This window comes from Lissotriton helveticus, chromosome 1_1 (genome assembly GCF_964261635.1).
Source record: "Lissotriton helveticus chromosome 1_1, aLisHel1.1, whole genome shotgun sequence".
NCBI lineage: Eukaryota > Metazoa > Chordata > Amphibia > Caudata > Salamandridae > Lissotriton > Lissotriton helveticus.
The window spans coordinates 156,988,270-157,014,434 of record NC_136057.1 but is presented as its reverse complement, the minus strand read 5'-3'; the positions used below and the strand labels follow the sequence as shown (position 1 = coordinate 157,014,434).

General features: G+C 49.4%; 1 protein-coding gene across 1 annotated transcript in view; it reads left to right on the top strand.

The window, feature by feature from the left end:
- HYI (hydroxypyruvate isomerase (putative)) overlaps positions 1 to 23,749 on the top strand; it is a 42,460-nt gene extending 18,711 nt beyond the window's left edge. The window contains exons 4-8 of the mRNA XM_078659910.1: positions 783 to 861; positions 2,046 to 2,095; positions 2,912 to 2,981; positions 12,125 to 12,259; positions 23,254 to 23,749. Of these exons, the coding sequence (XP_078516036.1) occupies positions 783 to 861; positions 2,046 to 2,095; positions 2,912 to 2,981; positions 12,125 to 12,259; positions 23,254 to 23,321 (402 nt within the window). The 3' untranslated portion in view covers positions 23,322 to 23,749. The remainder of the gene's footprint in view (positions 1 to 782; positions 862 to 2,045; positions 2,096 to 2,911; positions 2,982 to 12,124; positions 12,260 to 23,253) is intronic.
- The last annotated feature ends 2,416 nt before the right edge of the window (positions 23,750 to 26,165 follow it).

Here is a 26,165-nt window from a genome sequence, read left to right as displayed (position 1 = left end):
GCCACCAAGGCTCCTTTTGGTGGGTGAGGGGTATTTAAACAAAGCTGTGTGCTTTTCACCACTGTAGGAGACACACGTAGTGTGGAGGAACAATTCTATACTTTCCCATAAGGGTGGATCCCTTTGTTTTTTGACAATATAACTTGAGGAGGACGTATCCACCTCTTCTGCTCTTTTGAGCATTACCTCTTCACTCCCTTCTTGTGTTACTTTGCTATTTCTAATGTATTCATTTCGCAGGCGGCAGGCTTCTACGCAGTTATTTTCTCACCATGGTAGATTCTGGAGGAACCTGAGAGGATCTAGACTAAAGTGAGACGAGATCTCAAATTCCAGATCTGTACTCACAATTACAGCGCAAGAGCAGGAGACTCCATCAACCAATGGCAGATACTCTTTGTCCAACAGCTTTCTATCCCAAAAGCTGGTCAGATATACTCCGGCCAGGCCCCTTAGGTCTAGCCATCAAGCAATTCTCTGTACTCCCTGTGTCAAACTGGCACGCACGGGAGGCAAAGCCTTCTCCCATCTAGCCCCCTGGTACTGGAATCAACTCCCTATACAGATGCGCCAGTGCACAAATTTCCTAGCCTTCAGAAAACTTCTGAAAACGGAACTGTTCTAGTCCCCCTCGGTATGGCCACAAGCAGTCTCAGCACAGAGATACCCCGTATGGGGGGATTCAGGCGCTATACAAGTCACATAAAATAAAACAGAAGGAGCTCTTGTTTAGGAGTGTAAGACTGGTGAACATTGATGGTTGGTGCATATATGTCTTACAGGAGGGAATCTTGGGCCTGCTGGAGCCAATCAACAGCCGCATCAGTGAGCCACGCTACTTCCTGAACACGCCACAGCAAGGTAAGATACTCCACAGTGGTTACTGCCCCCCTTCCCTCCCTCCAGCATTGGCGGGCATTCCCTGAAGGCTGCCCTACCTGGGCCCCTGTTTCCACTGCCATGTTCTGGCAGTGTTCTCTAATCTGGGATTTCCTTCCAGCCTTTCAGGCTGTGGAGTAAGTTCCAGATGTCCGCATCAGCCCCTACTGGGCAGGGGAAGCAGAAGTAGGCAGTGCCTTTCGGGGCACAGCTGGGTCTGGGGTTTCAGGAAGTCAGGGCTGCATCAGTGCAGATGTGACTGGACAGAAATTCCCTGCATGTCAGCGCAGGGATGGATGGTAGTCGTAGTGCTTAGTTTGGATGGTTGCATTGTGGTTGTGCTTAGTGTGGATGGTTGCATTGTGGCTGTGCTTAGTGTGGATGGTTGCATTGTGGTTGTGCTTAGATTGATAGTTTCAGTGCTCTATCTATTGTGAGGTCCTCTGTCTGAACATGCCTAGTGAGGGAAGATGCAAGGTGTGTGTGCTTACTATAAACAGTTGCAATGTGGTCTAATGCATTGCGCTGTGCTTCATATATGGGTTGCTGTGTTTAATGGAGCGGTTGCCTCGTGGCTGTGATTAGTGTTGACATTTGCAGTGTGGCTTTGTTTAGTGTAGGCAGTTGCACTGTGGTGATGGTTAGTGTGGGCAGTTGCACTGTGGCTATGCTTAGAGTGGGCAGCTATAGTGTTGCTGTGATTAGTGTTGACATTTGCAGTGTGACTGCTTAGTGTGGCAGTTGCAGTGTGGCTGTGATTAGTGTTGACAGTTGCAGTGTGGCTGTGATTAGTGTTGACAGTTGCAGTGTGGCTGTGCTTAGTGTGGGCAGTTGCAGTGTGGCTGTGATTAGTGTTGACAGTTGCAGTGTGGCTGTGCTTAGTGTGGGCAGTTGCAGTGTGGCTGTGCTTAGTGTGGCAGTTGCAGTGTGGCTGTGATTAGTGATGACAGTTGCAGTGTGGCTGTGATTAGTGTGGGCAGTTGCAGTGTGGCTGTGCTTCTTTTCATGTATTGCATTGTGAATTAGCTTAGTGTGTCACAGTGTCTGCATGTAATTTCGGTATTACAGTGTGACAAGCATCATCGGTGCTTCCTGTTAGTTGCTGCACTGTCCACTCACTTCCTGTCCTTTTTCACTCTCACCCTCATGTTCCCTTTGCTTCTCAGCTGCTGCCCTCCTAAAGAAGGTGGGACATACCAACCTGAAGCTCCAAATGGTGAGTACTCTTCCAGACACTGTGCTGCCCTAAAAGCAGGGAAGGCTCCGCCTGTCTCTCCAGTGATGGCTCCAGGCAGTCTTTGTCAGATTGAGTTCTCATGCTAGGGTCCCATGCTTTGGTGCTTTGTATCACCTGTAGCCTTAGAACTTCTGTTGACTTTCCTACTTACCTGCAGGGCTTTGACAAGTCAGGCTTTATCACTGTGGCCTCTTAGTCCTGCGTCTGGTACAAGCCTGTTTCTGTGCAATCATAAGCCTGTAAGTGTCATATGCCTGTAAGTGTCATACGCCTGCCCCTGATCAATGCTATGTCTGCTGCCAGTACCAGCATATGCCTGCTGAGTCCTATATCTGCTAGTTGCACAAGCCTGTCCCTGCTCAATCCTATTTCCACTAGTGGCAGGAGCCTGTCCCTGCGACACCCTGTGCCTGCTGGTGATACAAAGCCTGTCCCTGCACAGACCTGCGCCTGATAGTGGCACAAGCCTATCCTTGCCCATTCCTGTGGCTGCGGGTGGCACAGGCCTGTCCATGCCCACCCCTTTGTCTGCAGGTGGTACAAAGACTGTCCCTGCTCAGTTCTGCGTCTGTTAGTGGCACGAGCCTACCCCTGCTCAATTCTGCCCGGGTAGTGGTGCAAGCCTGTCCCTTATCAGTCATATGTCTGCTAGGGGCACATGCTTGCGCTGCTCAGTACTCTGCTGCTGGTGGCACTGAGTGGCCCCAGTTCAGTGCTGTGCATGCTAGGCACTGAGTGCCCCTCCTCATTACTCTGCTGCTGATGGCACTGACCTCTCTCTCTGCTCATCCACAGGATGTCTTCCACTGGCAGATCATGGATGGAAACCTCACTCAGAACATCAAAACCTATCTTTCTCTCATTGGTGAGTGCTGCCTCCTGGGCTGGAGCCAACAGTAGGGTGGGTATTGGTTCTTCCATTCTTCTCTCTGTGCTTTTCTTTCTTTCCTCTGCAGGAGCTGCACTTCTTTCTGCTTCTCGCTGGTCCTCTCTCATGGACTCTTCCTCTCACACTTATATTTCGTCACCGCCTTCTCATCCTCCATTCTCTCCTTTCGATGTCGTTCATTTCTGTCCCCATACACCCGGTCACTCCTGGGGTGCTTTGTCCCTTTCTATCCTGGGATGATCCATCTCTCTCTTTGTCATTTCATGTGCCAGTTATTTGACCATGAGGATCTTTGCTTTATCAACTGTTCCTTCTCACTTAAGAGAAGCCCACTACATCTTATGAAAAGAAATGTATAAAATACATTATAAAAAAATTACATATGCAGTCGAAACCTAGATGGCAGAAATGTCCTAAAAAACCACAAACTCCTTGGCCACTGGAGATCTGGTGGACCGTGGATGCTAGGACGCGCCACACTTCAGAAGGTGTTCCTCCAAAATGCTGGATGAAGGGTACTTTTGATTGTGGGTGGTGGTAGGATTGCATTTTGAGGTTTCTCCCAACTACCCCCGGCTCAGGGTGTGAAATGTTCAGATTCCAGGTGCTTTCACGTAACTTCCCTCTGAAGTTAGGTCTGCCCTATCCAGACTTCTCTTCAAACCTTAGTCTGACTCTTCTTAAGCTCCCAGGCAGTACTCAGACCCCTGCGTGACTCAGAGTGTTTTTTTGTAGAGAAAGCCTATTTCAGGATGGAGGGATATTTCATGAGCCAGCACTATCCAGTGCTGAAATTCATTAAATTGCCTGGCCTCCCGCCTTGATCCCAGAGTGTGCACAGAAACTCAGTGTCTTCTGCCTTCTCTTCTGGGATTGGTGGGCCAGCCCTCGGCAGTACTCCCTAGGACCGCACCAGTTGCCGGTAAATGAGTGTGAGTTGTCCCACCAAAGATTCTGCTTCTATACTTAGATGCCTCAATACCGAACAGTGGGACCGATTCACAGAACTAACTTAAGACAAAATCCTAAACTTGCTACCATTTACTCATTTTGGTATTCACAGAAGGCACTTACTCGTTGATGAGTAAGTGCCTTCTGTGAATACCAAAAGGAGCACTTACTTATTTTGGTATTCACAGAAGGCACTTATTCATCAACGAGTAAGTGCCTTTTGTGAATACCAAAATGAGTGAATGGTAGTAAGTTTAGGATTTTGTCTTAAGTTAGTTTGGGCCCAGTGTTCTGTGGTTTGTTTCTCATTCGGATGTCGATGAGAGTTATGGCACTCAATGCAGCCTTCACAGACTTGTTGTTCTCCACATTCACCTATCCATAGATTTTCCAGTTGAGAGCGATTGGGTCAAAAAAAGTGATGAAAGTAGTTCACTGACCCTGCACCACCACTGCAGGCGCTGATCTAGAGTTAGACGGACGGCCTACTGGGTCAGTGGAGGACTTTACCTCTACTCCTGAGGCGAAGGACCACCTGCCTTATTTAGTGATCCCTTACTGCCTGCCGGAGGTCTCTGTGCCTACAGAGCACCCGTTGATGTGGTGGTCGAACTGTAGACAAAGCTGAATGTTGGGTAGCTGCCATGGTTCTTTATTTTTGGAACACTCTGCATCCTTTATTGGTTTTCTCAAACAGATTTCCAGAGGAAGTTTGGAAAAAACCAAAAATAATTGTCTATACACATCGGTCATTGCCTGTCTTCCTTGCCTGGGCTCACCATGGCATGCATAGCGGCCTTGGGCAGAGAATGTCACCAGTAGTGATTGCTCTCGAGGTAGGACGGGGTTACCACCAGGGTGACCCAAAGGTCCTTTGTCTGATGGGCTGTCAGTTCAAGGTTTCAGACAGCAGAGCCAGCTGAGACCTATGCTGGTGGTTCTAGCACCTCAAATGGGGTGGGAGAACTGCAGGTTTGGCGGGACGGGAGCTTGTCAGCTTCCTCTAAATCAAGGCTCTCCAACAAGTAGCTCATGAATTACTAGTAGCTCTCCAGCTATCCGTGGGTAGCTCCCCTGTGTGCAGCCCAGTCTACTAAATTAGAAACCTTTGCCAGGTTGAATTACTATACATATTTCGGAACTGAAAATGTGTGTATTTTCAAAGCCCATAATTTCTAAAACATATTTAAAACTGATAAATGATAATCCTGCAGCATTGGGAGATGTATTACTAATATTCCTTGGTATTATTACCTTAGTACCAGGGGCATTGCAGATGGGGCTTTTATGTATTACCCTTCTAGAGGCATTTGAAATAGACAAAACCTTTTTTATTTACTGCTGATAATCCTGCTCTGGGGTAATCACAGCTGGTAATCTTGCATAGGGTGGCCAATGAGATAATATTTTCTGGTGTGTTTAGCACTAATAATATTAGTAGCTTGGAATGATTTTCCCGACCAAAAGGTATTATGAAAGTCTGCACTGTCAAATTTGGGTTTGATTCCAAATAGAAAATGAAGGAATCATTTACGAGTAGAGACGGCGGTATTCCAAGTTGTTGATCCTTCTGCAGGTAGCAGTGGGGCTGGTAACATTACACTCAGTGAGCGAGATTGGACTGCCTCCCTTTTCAGACATCTTGTCAACATTGTTTCATTTTAATGTTCCTTAAATACTCTGCTCCCGGGTGAAGACAGAGGCCTCTCGGATGACAGAGGGATGAGGAGCAATCTACTAGCTTTTCATTGCAGCTGATGAGGCTGTACTGGGCTATATCCAAAATGATAATCTGGATTAAACTCAGGAACAAAAAAACAAATACACATAGCTATAGAATTTAAACTGTAATAGCATGTTTTAGTCATATCTATTTAATCAGTTTGGGGCTGTTACTGGTCCATAAATTTAGATGAAGCCTGAAGTCAGTTACAAAAAAGTGTATGCTCCTGGATGTATTTTGAAGATGAGACTTTACACACTCTATGCACTAGTAGGGGCTTCAACATCGCTCCCATGAGACCCTGAGACACCACCCTGTGTCACTAACGAACAAGTTGCTTACCTTCGGTAACGCATTATCTGGTAGAGAATCTATCTAGCTGCAGATTTCTTACCTTTGAATTTCCCAGGCGTCAGGTGGATCTGGAAACCTTTGCTGAGCAATACCCTTTGTGCGCACCATTGGGTGGCTCCATTCGGCTCAGCGTAACGGCATTGGTAGAGTCGGTTATGACGTCGCTGTACCTATATAGGCGCCACCCAGGCGTGAGTACTTTTTGTTTTTTCCACACCAAAGGCACAGAGCCACGAAGTAACTGACACAGGGAGGCATGGGTGGGGCTGTAAGGAATCTGCAGCTAGATAGTCGCTGCCAGATAATGCGTTACCGAAGGTAAGTAACTTATTCATCTGATAGTCTTCTAGCTGCAGATTCCTTTTGTTTGAATTAGATACCCAAGCCAAACAGTCCCGTCAGTGGGCTGCGGACCAGTACCTTAAACTAGGAAGTCCTGCAGGACCGAGTGGGCAAAGTGCCTGTCTCTGCGGACCTGACCATCCAGGCAGTTATGTTTTGCAAACATGTGCAATGATGCTCACATTGCCGCCTGACGGATGTCTTGGACTGGGACACCCCGAGCCAAGGCCATAGTCGCAGCCTTTCCCCTGGTGGAATGGGCCATTAATCCCTCAAGTGGTGGCTTACTTGCCAAGGCATAGCAGAGCTTAATGCAGGGAACAACCCAGCTAGAAACGGACCTTTTCTACACTACCCTCCCCTTCTTTGCTCCCACGTACCCTACAAAGAGTTGGTCGTCCACCCGGAACTGTTTTATAGGGTCAAGGTAGAACGACAATGCTCTTTTTGGGTCCAGTCGGTGGTGACTCTCCTCTTCCTTAGAGGGATGCGGGGGAGCAAAGAAGGTGGGCAGTGTGATGGATTGACCCAGATGGAATGGGTCACAGCTTTGGGCATAAAGAAAGTCCGGGTGCGAAGCACCACTTTGTCAGGAAAGGACATTATAGGGAGGCGAGCAAGATGAAACCTGCAACTTACTCACCCTCCGGGCCGATGTATTCACCACTTAGAAGGCTGTTTTGATGGTCAACAGCAGGATGGGGCAATTGTGTGGAGGCTCAAATGGAGCACACACCAGGTGTGTGAGGACCAAATTATGGCCCACTGTGACATAACAAAGGGCGTGGGTGGAAACAAGTGAGCCAGCCCTTTTCGAAATTTATGTACAATAGGAGACTTGAAGAGAGATGGTTGGTCTGACAGCCTCAAAAAAGCAGACTGAGCAGAGCGATAACCCTTGAGAGTTCCCAAAGTGGAGCCCTGGTGGGCAAGGGTGAGAATGAATTGAAGGGCTGTAGAAAGAGAAGCAGAAAGCGGGTCAATTGACCTTTCTGTACATTATAATGCAAATATTTGCCAACAGCAAGCATATGCGCAGATGAGCTGTGACCACCACTATCACCTTGGTGAACACCCGAGGGGCACTGGTAAGGCCGAAGGGGAGCACGGTAAACTGAAAGTGATTGCGGCCTACCTTGAACCGCAGGTAATGCCTGTGGCCTGGCAGGATGGGAATGTGATAAGCATCCTGCAGGTCCAACGTTACCATCCAGTCTTCTTGGTCTAGGGCAGACAAAACCTGAGCTAGAGTGAGCATCTTGAACTTTGCCTTCTTGAGGAAGAGATTGACAGTCTGAAGAGCAAAAATGGGCTGCAACCCTTTGTTCTTCAGAATCAGAAAGTAGCGGCAAAAACAACCACGGTCTTCTTCTGAAACCGGGACTGTTTTTATAGCTCCTTTGGCCAAGAGAGCTGTAACTTCCTCATGGAGCAATTTCAGATGATTCTCCTTCAGCCGTGCCTGATTTGGCAGAATGGGAGGAGGAAAAGAAAGGAAATAGCCCTCCTGGATGGTCTGCAAGACCTACTTGTCCGATGTTATGGATCTCCAGTGGGGGAGATGGTGACAAATTCTCCCACCAATTGGGGTAGAGTGGTCTTGCAGACTCAGACTAGGAGTGCTTGGAGGCTGCGGCTGCCTGGGGCAGGGTGGCCGACGACTTCTGGCCTCCGTATCTGGATAGGAATGCACTGCGCCCACGTCCTCGCAAGGCTTGGGCAGTCTGTGCAAGACTGTAGCTGGTGCAGCTGGAAACCCTTTCCGTTGCCACAAAAGAATCGAAAGGAAGACTGGCCACGAGGACTAGAGGAGAGGCCTAATGATCTGGCCTTATCGCGAGAGTGCTTGAACCTGGGGGCCAAGTCTACCTTTTCCCCAAAAAGACGGTTTCCATCAAAGGGCATGTCCATCAGATCGGCCTGGACCCAGGAAGCCAGATGTCCTAAGCCAAATGTGGTGCCTTAAGGCCACTGTCATTGAAATCAATCTTCCCGGCGAATCCGTCATATCTGGGCCACACCAAATGGTGAATTTTGTTGCATCTCTCTCATACTTTACTGCTTGGGAGATCACAGCCCAGGCCTCCTCTGGGACTTGTGACAGCACTTGCACAACCGTCTCCCAAAGAGAGTGGGAGAAACAGCCCAATAAGCATGCAGTATTGTCCAAAGGTGTGTTTCCTCAGAGCTTGCACGATGTTAGAGGGGCCACCTCCAGGCAGCTCCAAGTCTGATTGCCGTTAAAGCACAGACTATTAGAGTGGCCAGGTGGGGTAAAGGGTGCTGGGAAAGGGATCAACAGGGAAGGAGATCTGAAATTAAATTAAGACTATGAGTTAGGCTAGCTGATTCCTGATTATATCCCATAAATCACTCAACAAAGAATAACATATTCACCTGTAGGTTGCCTTAAAAGTTAGAGTGAAGAGAGAGAGAATCTATAATACAAAACATTTGTGAGTTATTAAAGACTGACCAGAGTCTACTATGGGCATTTATATATTCTGTAATATGAATGTTGGAATATTATACTAAACCCACCATAGCTTACACTCTATTTTCAGCTATGGTGCACAGCTTCTCTGTTATAGCTGTGAGGCAAGAAACACGAACAACAACTCGTTATGACTGCATTCACTGTAGTTTGGTCACAATGTGGACGACTTCCAAATCACGACCTTCCGAAGCTGCAGATACCACTATACTGCAGCCGCATCAAAACCCTGAACCAGTGAGAGAATAACGAGCATCCAAAGATGGGTGTGGCTCCTTTTGATAGAAGAGCCCCACCCAAGATTGCCGCCACATTTGGTAACGTTGTTGTAGGCGGGGCCAATCTTCATGATGATACCTGTGGCAAAGACATGAACCCGGAACAGCAATAGCACAGAAAGTTGTGACTCGGGAGGTCAATACACTTATGACTGTCTTCCAGTGATTCCTGATACTTCAGCACCTGTGAGGATAACACTATAGTTCAAAGCTGCGGCAGCTGCTTGAATGACGATGACAATGCCATCAGTATCGTGCCGTAAAGGAGGCACAATGCATCTTGCACAGAGAGGACGTGATACCGCACATCTGTTCATAAGGACACAGCGCTGAGCAGAGCTACTACTACCAGCTGTGGTAATAGTGTCCCTAGAGCCGCAGCCCATGGCCACGACAGGTATTCACCGACCGCAATGCCAGGCTGGAGGAAGAAAACTGTTTTTCCCCAAAGGCCTCCAACCTCTTGGATTCCCTGTCCGGAGGAGCGGAAGGGAACCCTCCCTGGAAAGTAGAGGCCTGCACCACCAAACTCTCTGGGGTGGGGTGCTGGCTTAGAAACTATGGATCACCCGGTGCTGGGCAATGGCAGTGTGCAACCGTCCTATTCACAAGGGCCCCTGTGCAATGCTTGGACCACATGCCTAGGAGGTAGTCTGTGAATGCCTCATTAAAGGGCAAAAGCGGTACGGAAGTGATAGCCCCAGGTTGAAGCGCTTCGGTCAGGAGATCAGTCTTCACCTGCACTGAGGGTATCTCTAGTCCACGGACCTCACCTGCCCTTTTTACCAGCACGGCATAGGATGCCCACCCTCCTCCGTTACCACTGTTGGCGGAGAGAGCACTCCAGTACCTGGAGAAGTGTCCAGTCAACTGGCTTCCGTAAGTTCCCCATACCAGTCCAACTGCTCCAAAGAGTCATCCTGGTGTTCCAGAGGGTCCATAGACCCCCTCCCATTCCTATCCTGAGCCTAGCACAACCTCAAAGTGCTCAGGTGACAACATTGAACCCCTAGGTTCAATCAATGTCGGAATGTTCGTCGAGCGGTGTCATTCCGACCCAGTGTCGTCAGGGATGAGGATGGGACTGGCACCGTCTATGGGCAGCGGCGGTGCCACAGGCACCGACTCGGCATCAGACACCAAAGGAGGTTGCGTTGGCACAACCATCGTCGACCCAGATCCAGGATTTGATCCATGAGGCCCCACCGGCGCCGTGGCTTGCACAGATGGGTTGAACCCGATGGGACTTCTTCCGACCCCGCAAGGCCTGAGGGCTCACCGGCGGGGTTGGCCCTCTCAAATACATAGCCCATGGGAGGGAGGCACGAAGTCGGCTCTGGGGAACTGTGCCTATAGCTTCGGTGCTCCTTACCTCTCTCGGCGAACGACGACAGCTGAGGTGAATATGTAGTCCGCTTGGACTTCTTTTTCTCATGCCTCTTTCCCAAGTTTCCCGAGGACCTCGAGTGAGACAAAGAGGACTGAGGGATCCAGGAGCAGTCCCGCGACTGCCTCTTCCTCGATCGGGACCAGGACCTCCTGCCGGGCCGCAAGGAGCTTCATAGCCCGCTCCCCCAAGGCTTTCGGAGCCATCGCCCAGTAGTCTCAGCACTAATTAGAGTCATGGTCGTGCTCGAGATACCAGAGACAGACAAGGTGGGGTTTGGTAAGGGACATCATGCGGTAGCAGGCACGGCACGGCTTGAAACCAGTCTTCGTTGAAGACATCCCTCCCACACGAAGTTGGAAAACATTTCTGAATTCCACAAAAGTGGAGAAAAAACCTGTCAAATAGCGACAGAGGTGTAGCTCTTCCCGGATTGGCATTTAACTGGCCTGGAAAGAAAATAACTGACTTCCGCGTGCCTGGGTGGCACCTATATAGTTACTGTGACATCATAACCGATGCCGCCGACGTCACGCGAAGCCCAATGGAGCCACTCGACGGGGCTTGCAGTGAGTATTGCTCAGCAAACGTTTCCGGATCCAGCCTGATGCCTTGGAAATTCAAAGGTAAGGAATCTGCAGCTAGAAGTCTCTATCAGATACACCTGTTTTTAATTAAATTGAGATACGATTTACATTTGAAAGGCAAGAGTAGCTGGAAAATACAGTAATTTGAAATGCCACTCTGTCTTAAGCCATTGCACAATTCGACAACAATTCGATCACTTCATGCACTTTGCTAGGTATGTTTCCAAAATTGAAATTGGTGTATTTAAAAGTAAAATGTGTGCATTTTCAGATTGGCTGATGTTTGCAGAAATATATTTTTAAGGCTATCTTTAAGTGGTAATTCATGTTGCGTTGAGGTCTTATTATTGATGTTCTTTCTTAGACTCCAGAGGGCACCGCGTATATCACTGTTATATCATCTACAGGCTTTCAGAATTGAAACTGAGAAACAATTTTTTTAACATAATATTCCTAGTGAACTTACCTGATATACACCGAGTTGGTCACTGCTAGTAATTCTGCACGCTGTGGCCTCAGTGGTCAACAGTGCAACACTGATCATTTATGTTGGTAGCTCAGGATGTTTTGTATTGGATATGACTAGCTCGTATAAAAAGTCTGGGGATCCCAGCACTGTATTAATTGTACAATAAACATGTTTTTTATTAATCAGGATTTAGTTTACTAGCCTGTGAGTACGTATTGATCATTGTAGGTCGAGGCAAAGAGAGGTTCAAAGCCAAGTCAATCACTGGCTCACGCCTTCTGTTCGTGTAGCCCCCGCATCCCCCCTTTATTCTCATCTGCGTGGTCTTTCTGCTGAAGTTGACATGCAGTGACCGTCTCACTGATCCCATTTGACTGTAAGTGCTTCTTCTGTGGCTGGTCTCTGCTGACATGCAGGGGCAGCCTCCTACACTCCATGGGACTCTTGGTGAGTGTCTACCTGCTGCACTCTCCAGCGAGGTCATTGCTGCGGTCTCTCAGTAATCGTTTGTTATTTTCACTGTCTCTTCCTCAGGTCACATCCAGATTGCACAGGTACCTGACCGTAACGAACCTGACAGCCCAGGAGAAGTCAACTTTCAGTACCTGTTCCAGCTGCTGGAGGACCTGGGCTATGCCGGGTACGTGGGGTGCGAGTACACTCCGCGAGGTAAGTTGGTAACAGAGTGTATCTGTTTCCCTGTATGAGAATGTGTCAGCTGATCATTAAGACCTCTGACCCAGTCTGTGAATGGCAATCCCACGTGCACCTGAGGTGCATATCTCATTCTCATCCCATGGGCACTCTCGCAGGTTGGCAGACCTGCCAGTGTGTGCCTATGTACAGCACAGAATACAGACCTCAGGGCATTCTCATAGGTTGGCAGAACTGCCAAAGTATGCCTCAGTACAGTACATCCTACCTCATCTCCAGGGCACCCTCATGGTTTGGCAGACCTGCCAGTGTATGCCTCAGTACAGTACATCCTACTTCTCTCCAGGGCACCCTCATGGGTTGGCACGCCTGCCAGTGTATGCCTCAGTATAGTTCATCCTACAGTACAGTACATCCTACTGCTCTCCAGGGCACCCTCATGGGTTGGCATACCTGCCAGTGTATGCCTCATTATAGTACATCCTACATTACATCCTACTCCTCTCCAGGGCACCCTCATGGGTTGACACGCCTGCCAGTGTATGCCTCAGTATAGTACATCCTACAGTACAGTACATCCTACTGCTCTCCAGGGCACCCTCATGGGTTGGCAGACCTGCCAGTGTATGCCTCAGTACAGTACATCCTACTTCTCTCCAGGGCACCCTCATGGGTTGGCACGCCTGCCAGTGTATGCCTCAGTATAGTTCATCCTACAGTACAGTACATCCTACTGCTCTCCAGGGCACCCTCATGGGTTGGCATACCTGCCAGTGTATGCCTCATTATAGTACATCCTACATTACATCCTACTCCTCTCCAGGGCACCCTCATGGGTTGACACGCCTGCCAGTGTATGCCTCAGTATAGTACATCCTACAGTACAGTACATCCTACTGCTCTCCAGGGCACCCTCATGGGTTGGCACACCTGCCAGTGTATGCCTCATTATAGTACATCCTACAGTACAGTACATCCTACTCCTCTCCATGGAACCCTGATGGGTTGGCATGCCTGCCAGTGTTTGCCTCAGTACAGTACATCCTACTCCTCTCCAGGGCACCCTTACATGTTGGCAGACGAGTAATTTGTTTCTGTCAGAACCCCTTTTAGAGGGCCACGGGGCAAGCAGGAGGCTCTGGGCCCAACCGTGGGCGGTTGATGCCTTTTATTCCCAAAGTTCCTCTAATCTCTTTCACATATAAGGGGCCGATCGACTCAGATTCCTGTGCTTCAGTCAGGCGCCAATACCTCATTTCTCTCTAGTTAACAACCCCCAACAAGCTCCCACCCCCTGAGCAAACAGGCAACAGCCCTTTGTCCAACCAGAGTTTCAATGGCAAACAAGCTCAATAATAGGAAAATAAGTAGTGTCTTTATATATACACTGTATTTTAAAAGTAAATATACCAGAGTTAGCAGGTTTTGGTTGGGTTAGTCCATAGGTGTTAGGCCTGGCATTTTTTTGCGTGTTTCCCAGTCTTTTTGCTTTCTGACCTCCTGTTTTTGATTGTAGGCTGGACTTCGTTTTTGCTGGTTTAGTGTCTCTGCGCTTTTTTTCACTGCTATTCTGTGCAAAAGTGCAAGGGTCCTAATGTAAATTGTGTTATGATTGTTTTTCCATGATAAGGATAATTTACTAGTAAGTAGTGGGCTTGTAGCAGTAGTTGTGCCATCAATAGCCTTTCAAAGGTGTCTCAGACCTGCCACTGCAGTGTCTGCGTGCAGTTTTTACTGCCATGTCGACATGGTAAGTGCACCTACTTGCCAGGTCCTAACCGTGCCTTTTCTTGCATGTAAGGCACCCCTCAGTTAGGCTCAAGGTACCCCCATGGGCAGGGTGCAGTGTATGTGAAAGGTAGGATATGCCCTGATAGTGAAATACTGTGTATTTAGTTTTTCACTGTTGAAAGGATGTGCGTCCCATAGGCTATCATTGGAGCTTCACTGTAACATTTTACATGTGTCATTTTCAATTGGTAAAAGATAGAGGAATTGTGTTTTGGCTCTCAGCACTCAGAATGTAATGATACATCTTTTAGTAAAGGTGTTTTTTAAATTATGTGTTTGAAAATGCCAATTTTAGAAAGTGGTCATTTTCTTACTTAACCATCCAGTGAGCCTCTGCCTGTCTGTGTATTCACCGTCTGCTTTTGGAGTGACAGGACCTGGGGATGTAAATTCACACTAGACAGTCCCAAGGGGGTTGAGATGTCCTGCCTTTCCCGGGTGACTCATAGCTTGGCTGATTGGACCTTTCTACATTGAGTGGTGGGAAGAGCGTAAGAGCATCTGAATAGGCTGTGTCTGCTCCGCACAATGCGGTCTCCACCTCCTGTAGTGAAGCTGGACTAGAGAGGACAGAACTGGTTTCTACTGAACACAGAGGCTTTCTGCCTAAAACTTCAAGGGGGGAAAAAAGTGGTATAAAGGTTGGGGCCCTGACCCCAGAACGTTAGAACTCATTTGGATTAAGGAACCTGCCAAGAAGAAGAGCTTGAGAAGCTGTGAGGAAGAACTACCACTTTGCTGTGTTGGCCTGTGGTGGCTGCTTCTGTGTTGGGCAGTGAAAGGCCTGGACTGTGTCTCCAAGGGCCTGAGATAGAACTTGCTCCCTGTTTAAGAAGTCTCAGGAACAGCAAAGACTTCAGGTTCATCTGCTACCAGCACTGTGAACTGTGTTTTTTGTGTTGCAAGAGAAGAAAAAGCCACTCAACGCCATCAACGATGCAACCGGTTCCGTGACCTGTTGGCACCCCAGAGAGCACCACACCACACTGCAAACCTGGTCTCACCGATGACGATGTCACTGAGCCGCTGTTTGTACCGTGACCTGAGGGCACCACACTTCACATCGCCTTCTTGGTATCCCCGACGATGCTCCATGCCGACATTAACACCGCTGCCTGCTCCTTGGCCTGAGGGCACCACTCGTAAGTTATTCAGTGCAATGCTCCGTCCCACACCGCAGCTTTGGCCTACCAACGCCATCGACTCGCGATGGTAGCACTTCAGCAACAACACTGCCGCTGTCTGCACCGTGACCTGCCAGCACCGCAACAAGCATCGCCCGCAGCCCGGCCTCGCCAACTTTGCTGGACGCCGCCACTGAGTTGCTGCCTTTAACACAATCTAAGGGTACCACACGCCGCACCACACACCACAGCAACCGACGCCTGCCGGCGCTCCTGACTTCAACCTCATGGACTTTGATCTTCTACATGCATAACTTCAAGGGCCCAACAACTCCTGCTCTGTACGCGATGTTCTGATAGCCCAGGAAGGAGTTATCGACTTCAAGGCACTGTATTGGAAGGTTATTCTTACAATATTCGTATTTTGATTACTGTATGTTGGAAATTATTTTTGTCGTGTTTTACACAGCTAAATATTGGCTATTTGTTCTAAAAATGTTGTGGTGACCTTTTGTAGTGGTGTCACTGTATTACTGTGTGTTATGTGCAAATGCTTTACACATTGCCTCTGAGATAAGCGTGACTGCTAGTGCCATACTACTAAGGGGGGAGGGGCATGGGTTATTTTAGAAGTGTATTTTAGAAGCGGTATGGCTGATCCAACACTGGACGGATCTCACCCACGAATGGCCGAACAGCAGTACTACAGATAGCGGGAGACTTGGAGCCTATTGATTCCTGTTGACTACATAACCCTGAGTAACTAGAATATTCATGTACGCCTTTTGTATGGTGTCCTTACTAGACCAGCTATGCTCTTATGCTACGGCCAGATCACGGACATGACCAGTGATGTCTAATATCAGACTAAGACAGTTTTGGACCATGACCCCTGCTAGTAGCAATGGTCTCAGGTAATGGCTCCAACTAAAATACTGGTATGGCTCAGTGTTAATCCAGTTGGCGTGGGACTGTCACAGTTTTGTAAAGCAACAAAACCACATGACTTAGTATCCCTGCTATGGCCGTGTGCAGATTATCAGATTATCCCGCTTTTGAATCAATTAGACCGTCCAGATCACGACTCGAGTTGTGCCGGTTGCAGAATCGCAGGACGCGGCATCTCTGGCGGGGATCGCGTCCTGCGATTCTGCAACCGGCACAATCTGAAATACACGCTATCATTGGTCCAAATCGATCCACTTCTCTCGACCTGTACTACCTCCCCGCCTAAGGATCTGTCTTGCATGAAAGGCAATTGTTTATAATTCCAAGACAAACATGATTTATATATTTGTCCTGAAGATGATGCCATTTATCTTGTTTTTCGGCATTGAAACGTCGTCGACACAATAGGATCATATATATTGGATATGCTTGTGAATACTATGTACAATGGTCACTCAAACTACAATCAAGTCTGTTCACTGATTATAAGTGTACAGACCGATTTGCTCGTTCTTGCCTATACTTGTTGTTTTGTCTTGTTCACTGTGGGTCACGTGCTGTGCCCCCTTGACATTACTTTCTGATTGTGTGCATCACCAAATAAATTCCTGTCGGCTGGGCAAAGGACATAAATCCTATTCCAGTTGGTGTCTATTCTTACCCTGATCACCCAAACTACTAGGGTCCACTGTTTTTTGTAATAATCCCTCCCAACACAGTCCTACATATACCCATACTCCAGTTTCATCTCAGCTCTTTTCTTGGAAAGAGCCATGTTTCAAATTTTTCCTGATGCAGTTAAGATTACTACTGGCTCTGAGGGAGGCTGGGAGCTTGTTCCACAACCGGGCCGACTTAATCTGGAAGGTCCTGCCCCCTGCAATTTATTTCCAGAATTTTTTAATACAAACGAAATTAGCGGTGGCGGACCGTAGATTTCTCCCTGGCTTGTAATAGCTATATTTCCCTTGTAGCAGCACTAGTCCAGTTCCCTTTAATGTCTTAAATAATACACACATAAATTTGAAGACAATCCGCTCTCTCACTGCAGCCAAGGAGGAATCATCTTGATTTGCTCATAGCCAATTTTGCTGCGGTACTTTGAACCTTATACAATCTCTTCACCTAGTAGTCCGGTCCCCCCAAAAGAAGAGCATTACAGTAGTCCATTCTGCTCAAAATTGTGCATCGAATTACTAGCCTCCTAGCAGACTAAAACATGTAGCTTCTGTTTTATTGCTATGGGTTTCCAAGGATAACTTCTCATCCATGTAAACTTCCAAATGTTGTACTACCCGCGATGTCTTCAGGTTCTCTGCGCTGCTCCAAGGCCAAAAATTGGCCGGGAGTAGGTAATGGTGTTCAGAAGAACAGTTTAGAAATTATGCTTTTCCTTAATTGAACTTTAAACAGTTTATTTTATGCTAATTAGCCGTATCATGAAGGCAGGTGAGAGATTTTTCAACCCAAATATGACTAGATTTGTCCAGAGATAGAATTAGCTGCGTATCGTCAGCATAATTCACAAAGGGTATCCCGTGGGATCTAATCGGGAACAGCAGAAGGAGCAAATATATAATTTAAAAAATAGGACTCAGAGTCGATCCCTAGTACAACCTTTCTTGTATTTTCTGGAACTCTGAAGGAACATATACGGGGTGAACAGCTCACTCAGATAAGATTCACTGAAAATGTTAACATGAGAAAGACGTTAGACCTCAACATTCAGAGGGCCATACTAAGAACAAGCATTAGCAAAGGAGAAGAAGAAACAGGGACTTGAAGAAGATGGTGTGGGTAGGAGAGGAAGATAAAACGGGTGTGGTGGGTTGGAGGGGAAGAAGAAAGACAGGGGGTGTTAAGAAGCAACACAGACGGGGTCAGAAGGATTAAGAAGCAACTAACAAAATAGTACCTCCATCGCATTGTCAGCAGTGAAAAGACCTTAATACCTCTCAAACAATCAGTTCTTGGTCCATGCTCCTGCCGAAAAAGGAGTAAGTGAATACGGTTTGCGATGTCCAATTATAAGACAGCAAATGAGAGTGACAATGAAGCCCACCAATGGTAAGCAATGGGCAGGCTCCCAGCCCATAGAAAACACAATATCTTTTATTCGCATGCGCTGAAGCTGGCGAGATCTAATACAATAAGGCAAAAATAATGGTTGCAATCAATCAATCAATCAGGTCATTTGTAAAGCGCACTACTCACCCGTAGGGTCTCAAGGCGCTGGGAGGGGGGGGTGCCGCTACTGCTCGAACAGCCAAGTCTTGAGCTTCTTCCTGAAGGAGAGGTGGTCTTGGGTCAGGCGCAGATTGGTGGGAAGTGAGTTCCAGGTCTTGGCGGCCAGGTAGGAGAAGGACCTTCCTCCTGTTCTCTCTCTTCGGATGCGGGGGACGGCGGCGAGGGCGTGGTTGGTTGATCTGAGGAGGCGCTTGGGAGTGTAGAAGTTGATCCGGTTGTTGAGGTAGCTCGGGCCTTGGTCGTGTAGGGCTTTGTGCGCGTGGGTGAGGAGACGGAAGGTGATTCTCTTGTTGACCGGGAGCCAGTGCAGATCTCTCAGGTGTCCGGAGATGTGGCTGCGTCGGGGGATGTCGAGGATGAGTCTCGCCGAGGCGTTCTGGATCCGCTGGAGTCTCTTCTGGAGTTTGGCCGTGGTTCCGGCGTAGAGGGCGTTGCCGTAGTCCAGTCGGCTGGTGACGAGGGCTTGGGTGACCGTCTTCCTCGTCTCGGTGGGGATCCACCGGAAGATCTTACGTAGCATGCGCAGGATGTTGAAGCATGACGAGGAGACGGCGTTGACTTGTCTGGTCATGGAGAGGGAGGAGTCCAGGATGAAGCCCAGGTTGCGTGCGTGGTCCGTCGGTTTGGGCGCGGTGCCCAGGGCGGGGGGCCACCAGGAGTCGTCCCAGGCGGAGGGCGTGGAGCCCAGGATGAGGACCTCCGTCTTGTCTGGGTTCAGTTTCAGGCGGCTGGTCGTCATCCATTCGGCCACGTCTCTCATCCCTTCGTGCAGGTTGGCTCTGGCGGTGGCGGGGTCGTTGGTCAGGGAGAGGATCAGCTGGGTGTCGTCGGCGTAGGAGATTATGTTGAGGTTGTGTTGGCGTGCGATGGCCGCGAGGGGGCTCATGTAGATGTTGAAGAGGGTGGGGCTCAGTGAGGATCCTTGTGGGACGCCGCAGATGACTTTGGTGGCCTCTGACTTGTACGGTGGTAGGCGGACTCTTTGTGTTCTTCCGTCGAGGAAGGAGGTGATCCATTCCAGTGCCTTCTCCTGGATTCCGATGTTGCTGAGGCGCTGTACTAGGGTGCGGTGGCAGACAGTGTCGAAAGCCGCGGAGAGGTCCAGGAGGATGAGGGCCGCTGTTTCTCCGTTGTCCATCAGAGTTCGAAGGTCGTCGGTGGCGGCGATGAGGGCGGTCTCGGTGCTGTGGTTCGCTCGGAAGCCGGACTGTGAGGGGTCGAGGGATCCATTCGTCTCGAGGAAGGCGGCCAGCTGTTTGTTGACGGTCTTCTCGATGACTTTGGCCGGGAACGGGAGGAGCGAGATGGGCCGGTAGTTCTTGAGGTCGGTGGGGTCTGCTGTGGGTTTCTTGAGGAGAGCGCTGAGTTCGGCGTGCTTCCAGCTCTCAGGGAAGGTGGCGGAGTCGAAGGAGGTGTTGATGATGTCCCGTAGGTGGGGTGCGATGACAGCGTCGGCTTTGTTGAAGACGTGGTGAGGGCAGGGGTCAGTCGGAGATCCGGAATGGATGGAGTTCATGGTGCGGATGGTGTCTTCGGTGCTGATCGGGGTCCAGGAGCGGAGGGTGGTGGTGGGTGGCGTCGTTGCGGTTGTGGCTTGCGTTGGTTGGTTGTTGAAGCTGTTGTGTATGTCCGTGATCTTGTTGTGGAAGAAGGACGCGAGGGAGTTGCAGAGTTCTTGCGACGGGGTGATGTCATTGTTTCCGGCGTTGGGGTTGGATAGCTCTTTCACGATGTTGAAGAGTTCCTTGCAGTTGTGTGCGTTGTTGTCCAGCCGGTCCTTGTATGCATTTTTCTTGGTGGCGCGGATCAGTTGGTGGTGCTTCCGGGTGGCGAGCTTGAGGGTGGTCATGTTGTCCGTCGTTGGTTCCCTTCTCCAGGCTTTCTCGAGGGCTCGGCAGTTCTTCTTGGAGCTCTTGAGTTCGTCGGTGAACCATGGTGTTTTCCTGCTGCAGGATCTGCTGGGTGGGGTTCTCAGAGGGGCGAGTTCGTCCGCGCAGTCGTTGATCCATTTCGTGAGGTTGTCGGCGGCCTGGCTGGGGTTCGCTGAGTTGGCGGGAGGGTGCTGGCTCAGGGAAGCGGTGAGCTGGTCGGCTGTGATCTTGTTCCAGCATCTTCGAGCAACCTGTTGCTGGTGGTGGTGGATCGTCGTTCTTTTGAAGGTGAAGTGGACGCAGCTGTGGTCCGTCCAGTGGAGTTCTGTGGCGTGGCTGAAGGTGACGTCTTTGCTGGATGAGAAGACGGCGTCGAGTGTGTGTCCGGCGAGGTGGGTGGGGGTGGTCACCAGTTGCTTGAGTCCGAGGTTTTCGAGGTTGTCGAGCAGGCTGATGGTGTTGCGGTCGTTGTTGTTCTCCAGGTGGAAGTTGAGGTCCCCCAGGAGGATGTAGTCGGCGGAGGGGAGAGCGTGCGGGCTGACGAAGTCGGCGATGTCCTCGCTGAATCGTGTGCGTGGTCCCGGGGGTCGGTAGATCAGGGTGCCTCTGAGGGTGGTGGTCGGGTTGGTGTGGATCTGGAAATGCAGGTGTTCAGCGGTGGTGAGGGTGTCATCGGTGTTGGTAGTGATGCGGATGGTGTCTCTGTGGATGATGGCGATGCCTCCTCCGGTCTGGTTGTCGCGGTCCCTCCGGGTGATCTTGTAGCCCTCTGGGATGGCGATGGCGATGTCTGGGGCAGAGGAGGCGTTCATCCAGGTCTCGGTGATGAAGGCAACGTCGGGGACGGTGGTGTCGAGCAGGTTCCAGAGTTCTACGGCGTGTCTGTGGACGGAGCGGGTGTTGAGCAGGATACACTTGAGGTGGGTGCTGCTGGAGTTCGGCTTGGCGGGTGCAGGGAAGGTCCGGATGCAGGTGAACTTGCAGGCGTGGCAGCTGAAGGGTCCGTGGGTGTGCTTCGGGGCGGCTCGGTGACATCCTGGGATGCGGCCGGTGTTGAGTGCGTTGAGGTCGGCGGCGCTGTAGGTTCGTCGGGTCGGCTTCCGTCGGTGGGGGCCAGGGGTCCTGGCGCTGGTCGCGATCCGGTCGCGGACGGGCGCAGACGGGCTTACCTTTGGCGCGCCTTCGGCGCACAATCGGCGCGCCCGCTGCGCGTGACCGCTGCGCGTTCGCACGGTCGCCATTTAAGGCGAAGTGCGCGGGTGGGCGGGGCAGCTGGGAGGCGGGAGCGGGGAGGGATACAGAAGAGAAGAAAGGGGCGGGGCCAAGCGGCGGTGGCGGGAAGGGAGGGTGGAGGGCGGCGGAAAACACGAAGGAATCACAAAACAGGCGCAATCAGCAACAAAACAAGGGGTGTGAGGGGGAAAGATACCAGGAACACGGAGAAAATTAGACAAGCACAACTGTTGAACAAAACAGGCAAATGAGGAGGAAAAAAAAGGAGATGCACGGAGTATTCAGGAGAAAACAAACAGGCACAAATGTTAGGCAAAACAACTCTACTGCAGGGGCAGCCGGCAGCCGGCAAAACGAGGCAGTAGCGAGGCAGAGGGCGGGCAGGGGCACACACAGCAGTTGGTGGCCGTGCGGCGCGGGGGTGTCCCACAAGTGGGTCACACTCACCTGCGTCGCACGGTCGCCATTTAAGGCCAAGTGCGCGGGTGGGCGGGGCAGCTGGGAGGCGGGAGCGGGGAGGGATACAGAAGAGAAGAAAGGGGCGGGGCCAAGCGGCGGTGGCGGGAAGGGAGGGTGGAGGGCGGCGGAAAACACGAAGGAATCACAAAACAGGCGCAATCAGCAACAAAACAAGGGGTGTGCATCATGCCATTTGCATGTATCAGAGTGCATGTCGGTGGAATAAGGTGAACACTATTTACTTTAATTTCTTATTTACACACAAGAAAACAATTGGTCATTTTTTATTTGCTTGCAGGTCCTATGTTGAACCCAGGCGTGTTTGGTTAATACCAATCTGCAAAAACATAGGTACCAGTAGTAGTGCAGTAGCCCTAAGAATTATTTGTACCAGCACTGCACTGCCTTTAGTTTTAGCAACAGCCAAATATCTTGGATGGGCATGGACTATTAGACAGAGGGGTTTAGGCAGCTGATTGTCTTTTATTGCATCAGGGTTTGTCTGTATTTTACCTCTCTTGTATATTTTATACGCTTTTTTATCCATTAACTAATGTTTTGACTAAAAGGCATAATATGTTTGAAATTCAATTGACATGTATAATTGAGGTGCTTTTTTTTAAGGTTGTTTTTTGTATTTGTGATTGTATGTGCTTTTATGAGCAAAACTCGAATAAAGCATCTTTTGAATTTGAATTTGACTATTTACTTTAATTTCTTATTTACATGGCCAAGTTGTTTGGCACCACTTGCATCGTTAAATAAAAATAAATCCAATATTGTAGGGCAAAAGTGCATTAAAAAAAAGGTACCACAGGTGTTGGGGAGAGGTGAAGGGTAATGAAGCGACAGGGGGAGGTAGTAGGAGGAAAGCAACACACAGAGGAGGGGGTGGGGAGAGAACAAAGGTTAGAGAGCAACCAATTTGAAAGCGAGGTATGCTACTAGGAAATGTGCAAAGCTACAGCCCTGCCCCTTAAGGCTTTCAGGCTTACCAGAGCCATAAAAATGAGCAAGCAATCAAGACTTCAAACTATTATAAAATATCCATATTTGTTTGAAATAGTTGATACATTAAAACAAATATGGATGTTTGACTATGTAATAACATATTACCAATGTATTACATAATAGTAGTTGGACATGATACAGGCAAAAGATTTAAGTTCTAATGGTGATTACTTCTGAAAGTTGACCTTCCTAGTCCATGTGTGCCTATGTCTATAAATGGATAATTTGTGAACAGGTCCAGTAATGACCGGAGAAGACTCCTGCTCGGGTCACTGAATGGGTGATGTAGATGCTTCCTGACTGGTCACTGATTTTCTCTCCGCAGGAGACACGCTGGAGGGGCTGGGATGGCTGCGATCATACTGGGAGAGCCGCGGTCTCCAAAGTGCATAATTTGGAGAACTTCCAAGCAGCAGACTCTGCCCCATGGGCTACGAGAAGATGCGATGAGTTATGAGCACTGACCAGCAGATAAGCCAGTGACCAGAGGGTCAGCGGAAGAAGCCACCTGCTACGCCAAGGGACCAGCGGAGTAAAATTACAAACGATTACTGATCAACATGCAGCACTCTGTCACTTCTCCCCCCATCACCCTGGATTTCCTGTACCCCAGTAACTAATGGTCATTTTCCAGGAAGCAGACTTTAATTTGCTTGTGTATCGATGACAAGGGTGGACCCTCAGGCTATTTGCTTTTTTACAGACACTGATATAATATGATCGGGAGAACAAGACCCCTGCTCAGAAATTATGGCTGAGTAGAGTGTGGAACTAATTTCGACTGTGAAGCTGAATAAATTAAAGACATTGATGAATCACTACCATTTGTGTGAAACTTCCATGAAGTACCTGATTGTTGTATGTTCGCGGCATGTCAGTACTGAGGTGCACCAGTAGAGGTGTGTGAGACCCTGCAAAGGTGCTGCAGAGTCTTGCGTATCTGTAGGAAGGTCCAGCCCCGGAGAGGCAGGAGAGTGTGTGAAGTAGGATAGAGATGCATCGGAGGAGTGTGTGATGGTCTAAAGGCCTATCTTTCCTCTCACCTCTTTCACTCCTTATTGCATAGACTTGGGTGCACCATTAAAGCGCTAGATTTCTGATGAGTGCCTGCGCTTGGATACATCACTAGACATCAGAACGCTAGGTTTCTGAGGAGTGCCTGTGCTTGGACACATCGCTAGACAGAGGGCTAGAGTTCTGAGGAGTGCCTGCGCTTGGATACATCACTAGATATTAGAGTGCTAGATTTCTGATGAGTGCCTGCGCTTGGACGAATCACTAGACAGAGTGCTAGATTTCTGATGAGTGCCTGCGCTTGGACGCATCACTAGACAGAGTGCTAGATTTCTGATGAGTGCCTGCGCTTGGACGCATCACTAGACAGAGGGCTAGAGTTCTGAGGCGTGCTTGGACGCATCACTAGACATCAGAACGCTAGGTTTCTGAGGAGTGCCTGCACTTGGACACATCACTAGACAGAGGGCTAGAGTTCTGAGGAGTGCCTGCACTTGGATACATCACTAGACATTAGAGTGCTAGAGTTCTGATGAGTGTCTGCGCTTGGATGAATCACTAGACAGAGTGCTAGATTTCTGATGAGTGCCTGCACTTGGACGCATCACTAGACAGAGTGCTAGATTTCTGATGAGTGCCTGCGCTTGGACGCATCACTAGACATCAGAACGCTAGGTTTCTGAGGAGTGCCTGCGCTTGGACACACCACTAGACAGAGGGCTAGAGTTCTGAGGAGTGCCTGCGCTTGGATACATCACTAGACATTAGAGTGCTAGATTTCTGATGAGTGCCTGCGCTTGGACGAATCACTAGACAGAGTGCTAGATTTCTGATGAGTGCCTGCGCTTGGACGAATCACTAGACAGAGTGCTAGATTTCTGATGAGTGCCTGCGCTTGGACGCATCACTAGACATCAGAACGCTAGGTTTCTGAGGAGTGCCTGCGCTTGGACACATCACTAGACATTAGAGTGATAGATTTCTGATGAGTGTCTGCGCTTGGACGAATCACTAGACAGAGTGCTAGATTTCTGATGAGTGCCTGCGCTTGGACGCATCACTAGACAGAGTGCTAGATTTCTGATGAGGGCCTGCGCTTGGACGCATCACTAGACAGAGGGCTAGAGTTCTGAGGAGTGCTTGGACGCATCACTAGACATCAGAACGCTAGGTTTCTGAGGAGTGCCTGCACTTGGACACATCACTAGACGGAGGGCTAGAGTTCTGAGGAGTGCCTGCACTTGGATACATCACTAGACATTAGAGTGCTAGAGTTCTGATGAGTGTCTGCGCTTGGATGAATCACTAGACAGAGTGCTAGATTTCTGATGAGTGCCTGCACTTGGACGCATCACTAGACAGAGTGCTAGATTTCTGATGAGTGCCTGCGCTTGGACGCATCACTAGACATCAGAACGCTAGGTTTCTGAGGAGTGCCTGCGCTTGGACACACCACTAGACAGAGGGCTAGAGTTCTGAGGAGTGCCTGCGCTTGGATACATCACTAGACATTAGAGTGCTAGATTTCTGATGAGTGCCTGCGCTTGAACGCATCACTAGACAGAGTGCTAGATTTCTGATGAGTGCCTGCGCTTGGACGCATCACTAGACATTAGAACGCCAGGTTTCTGAGGAGTGCCTGCGCTTGGATACATCACTAGACATTAGAGTGCTAGATTTCTGATGAGTGTCGGCGCTTGGATGCATCACTAGACAGAGTGCTAGATTTCTGATGAGTGCCTGCGCTTGGACGCATCACTAGACATCAGAACGCTAGGTTTCTGAGGAGTGCCTGCGCTTGGACACATCACTAGACAGAGGGCTAGAGTTCTGAGGAGTGCCTGCGCTTGGATATATCACTAGACATTAGAGTGCTAGATTTCTGATGAGTGTCTGCGCTTGGACGAATCACTAGACAGAGTGCTAGATTTCTGATGAGTGCCTGTGCTTGGACGCATCACTAGACAGAGTGCTAGATTTCTGATGAGTGCCTGCGCTTGGACGCATCACTAGACATAGGAACGCTAGGTTTCTGAGGAGTGCCTGTGCTTGGACGCATCACTAGACAGAGTGCTAGATTTCTGATGAGTGCCTGCGCTTGGACGCATCACTAGACATAGGAACGCTAGGTTTCTGAGGAGTGCCTGCGCTTGGACACATCACTAGACAGAGGGCTAGAGTTCTGAGGAGTGCCTGTGCTTGGATACATCACTAGACATTAGA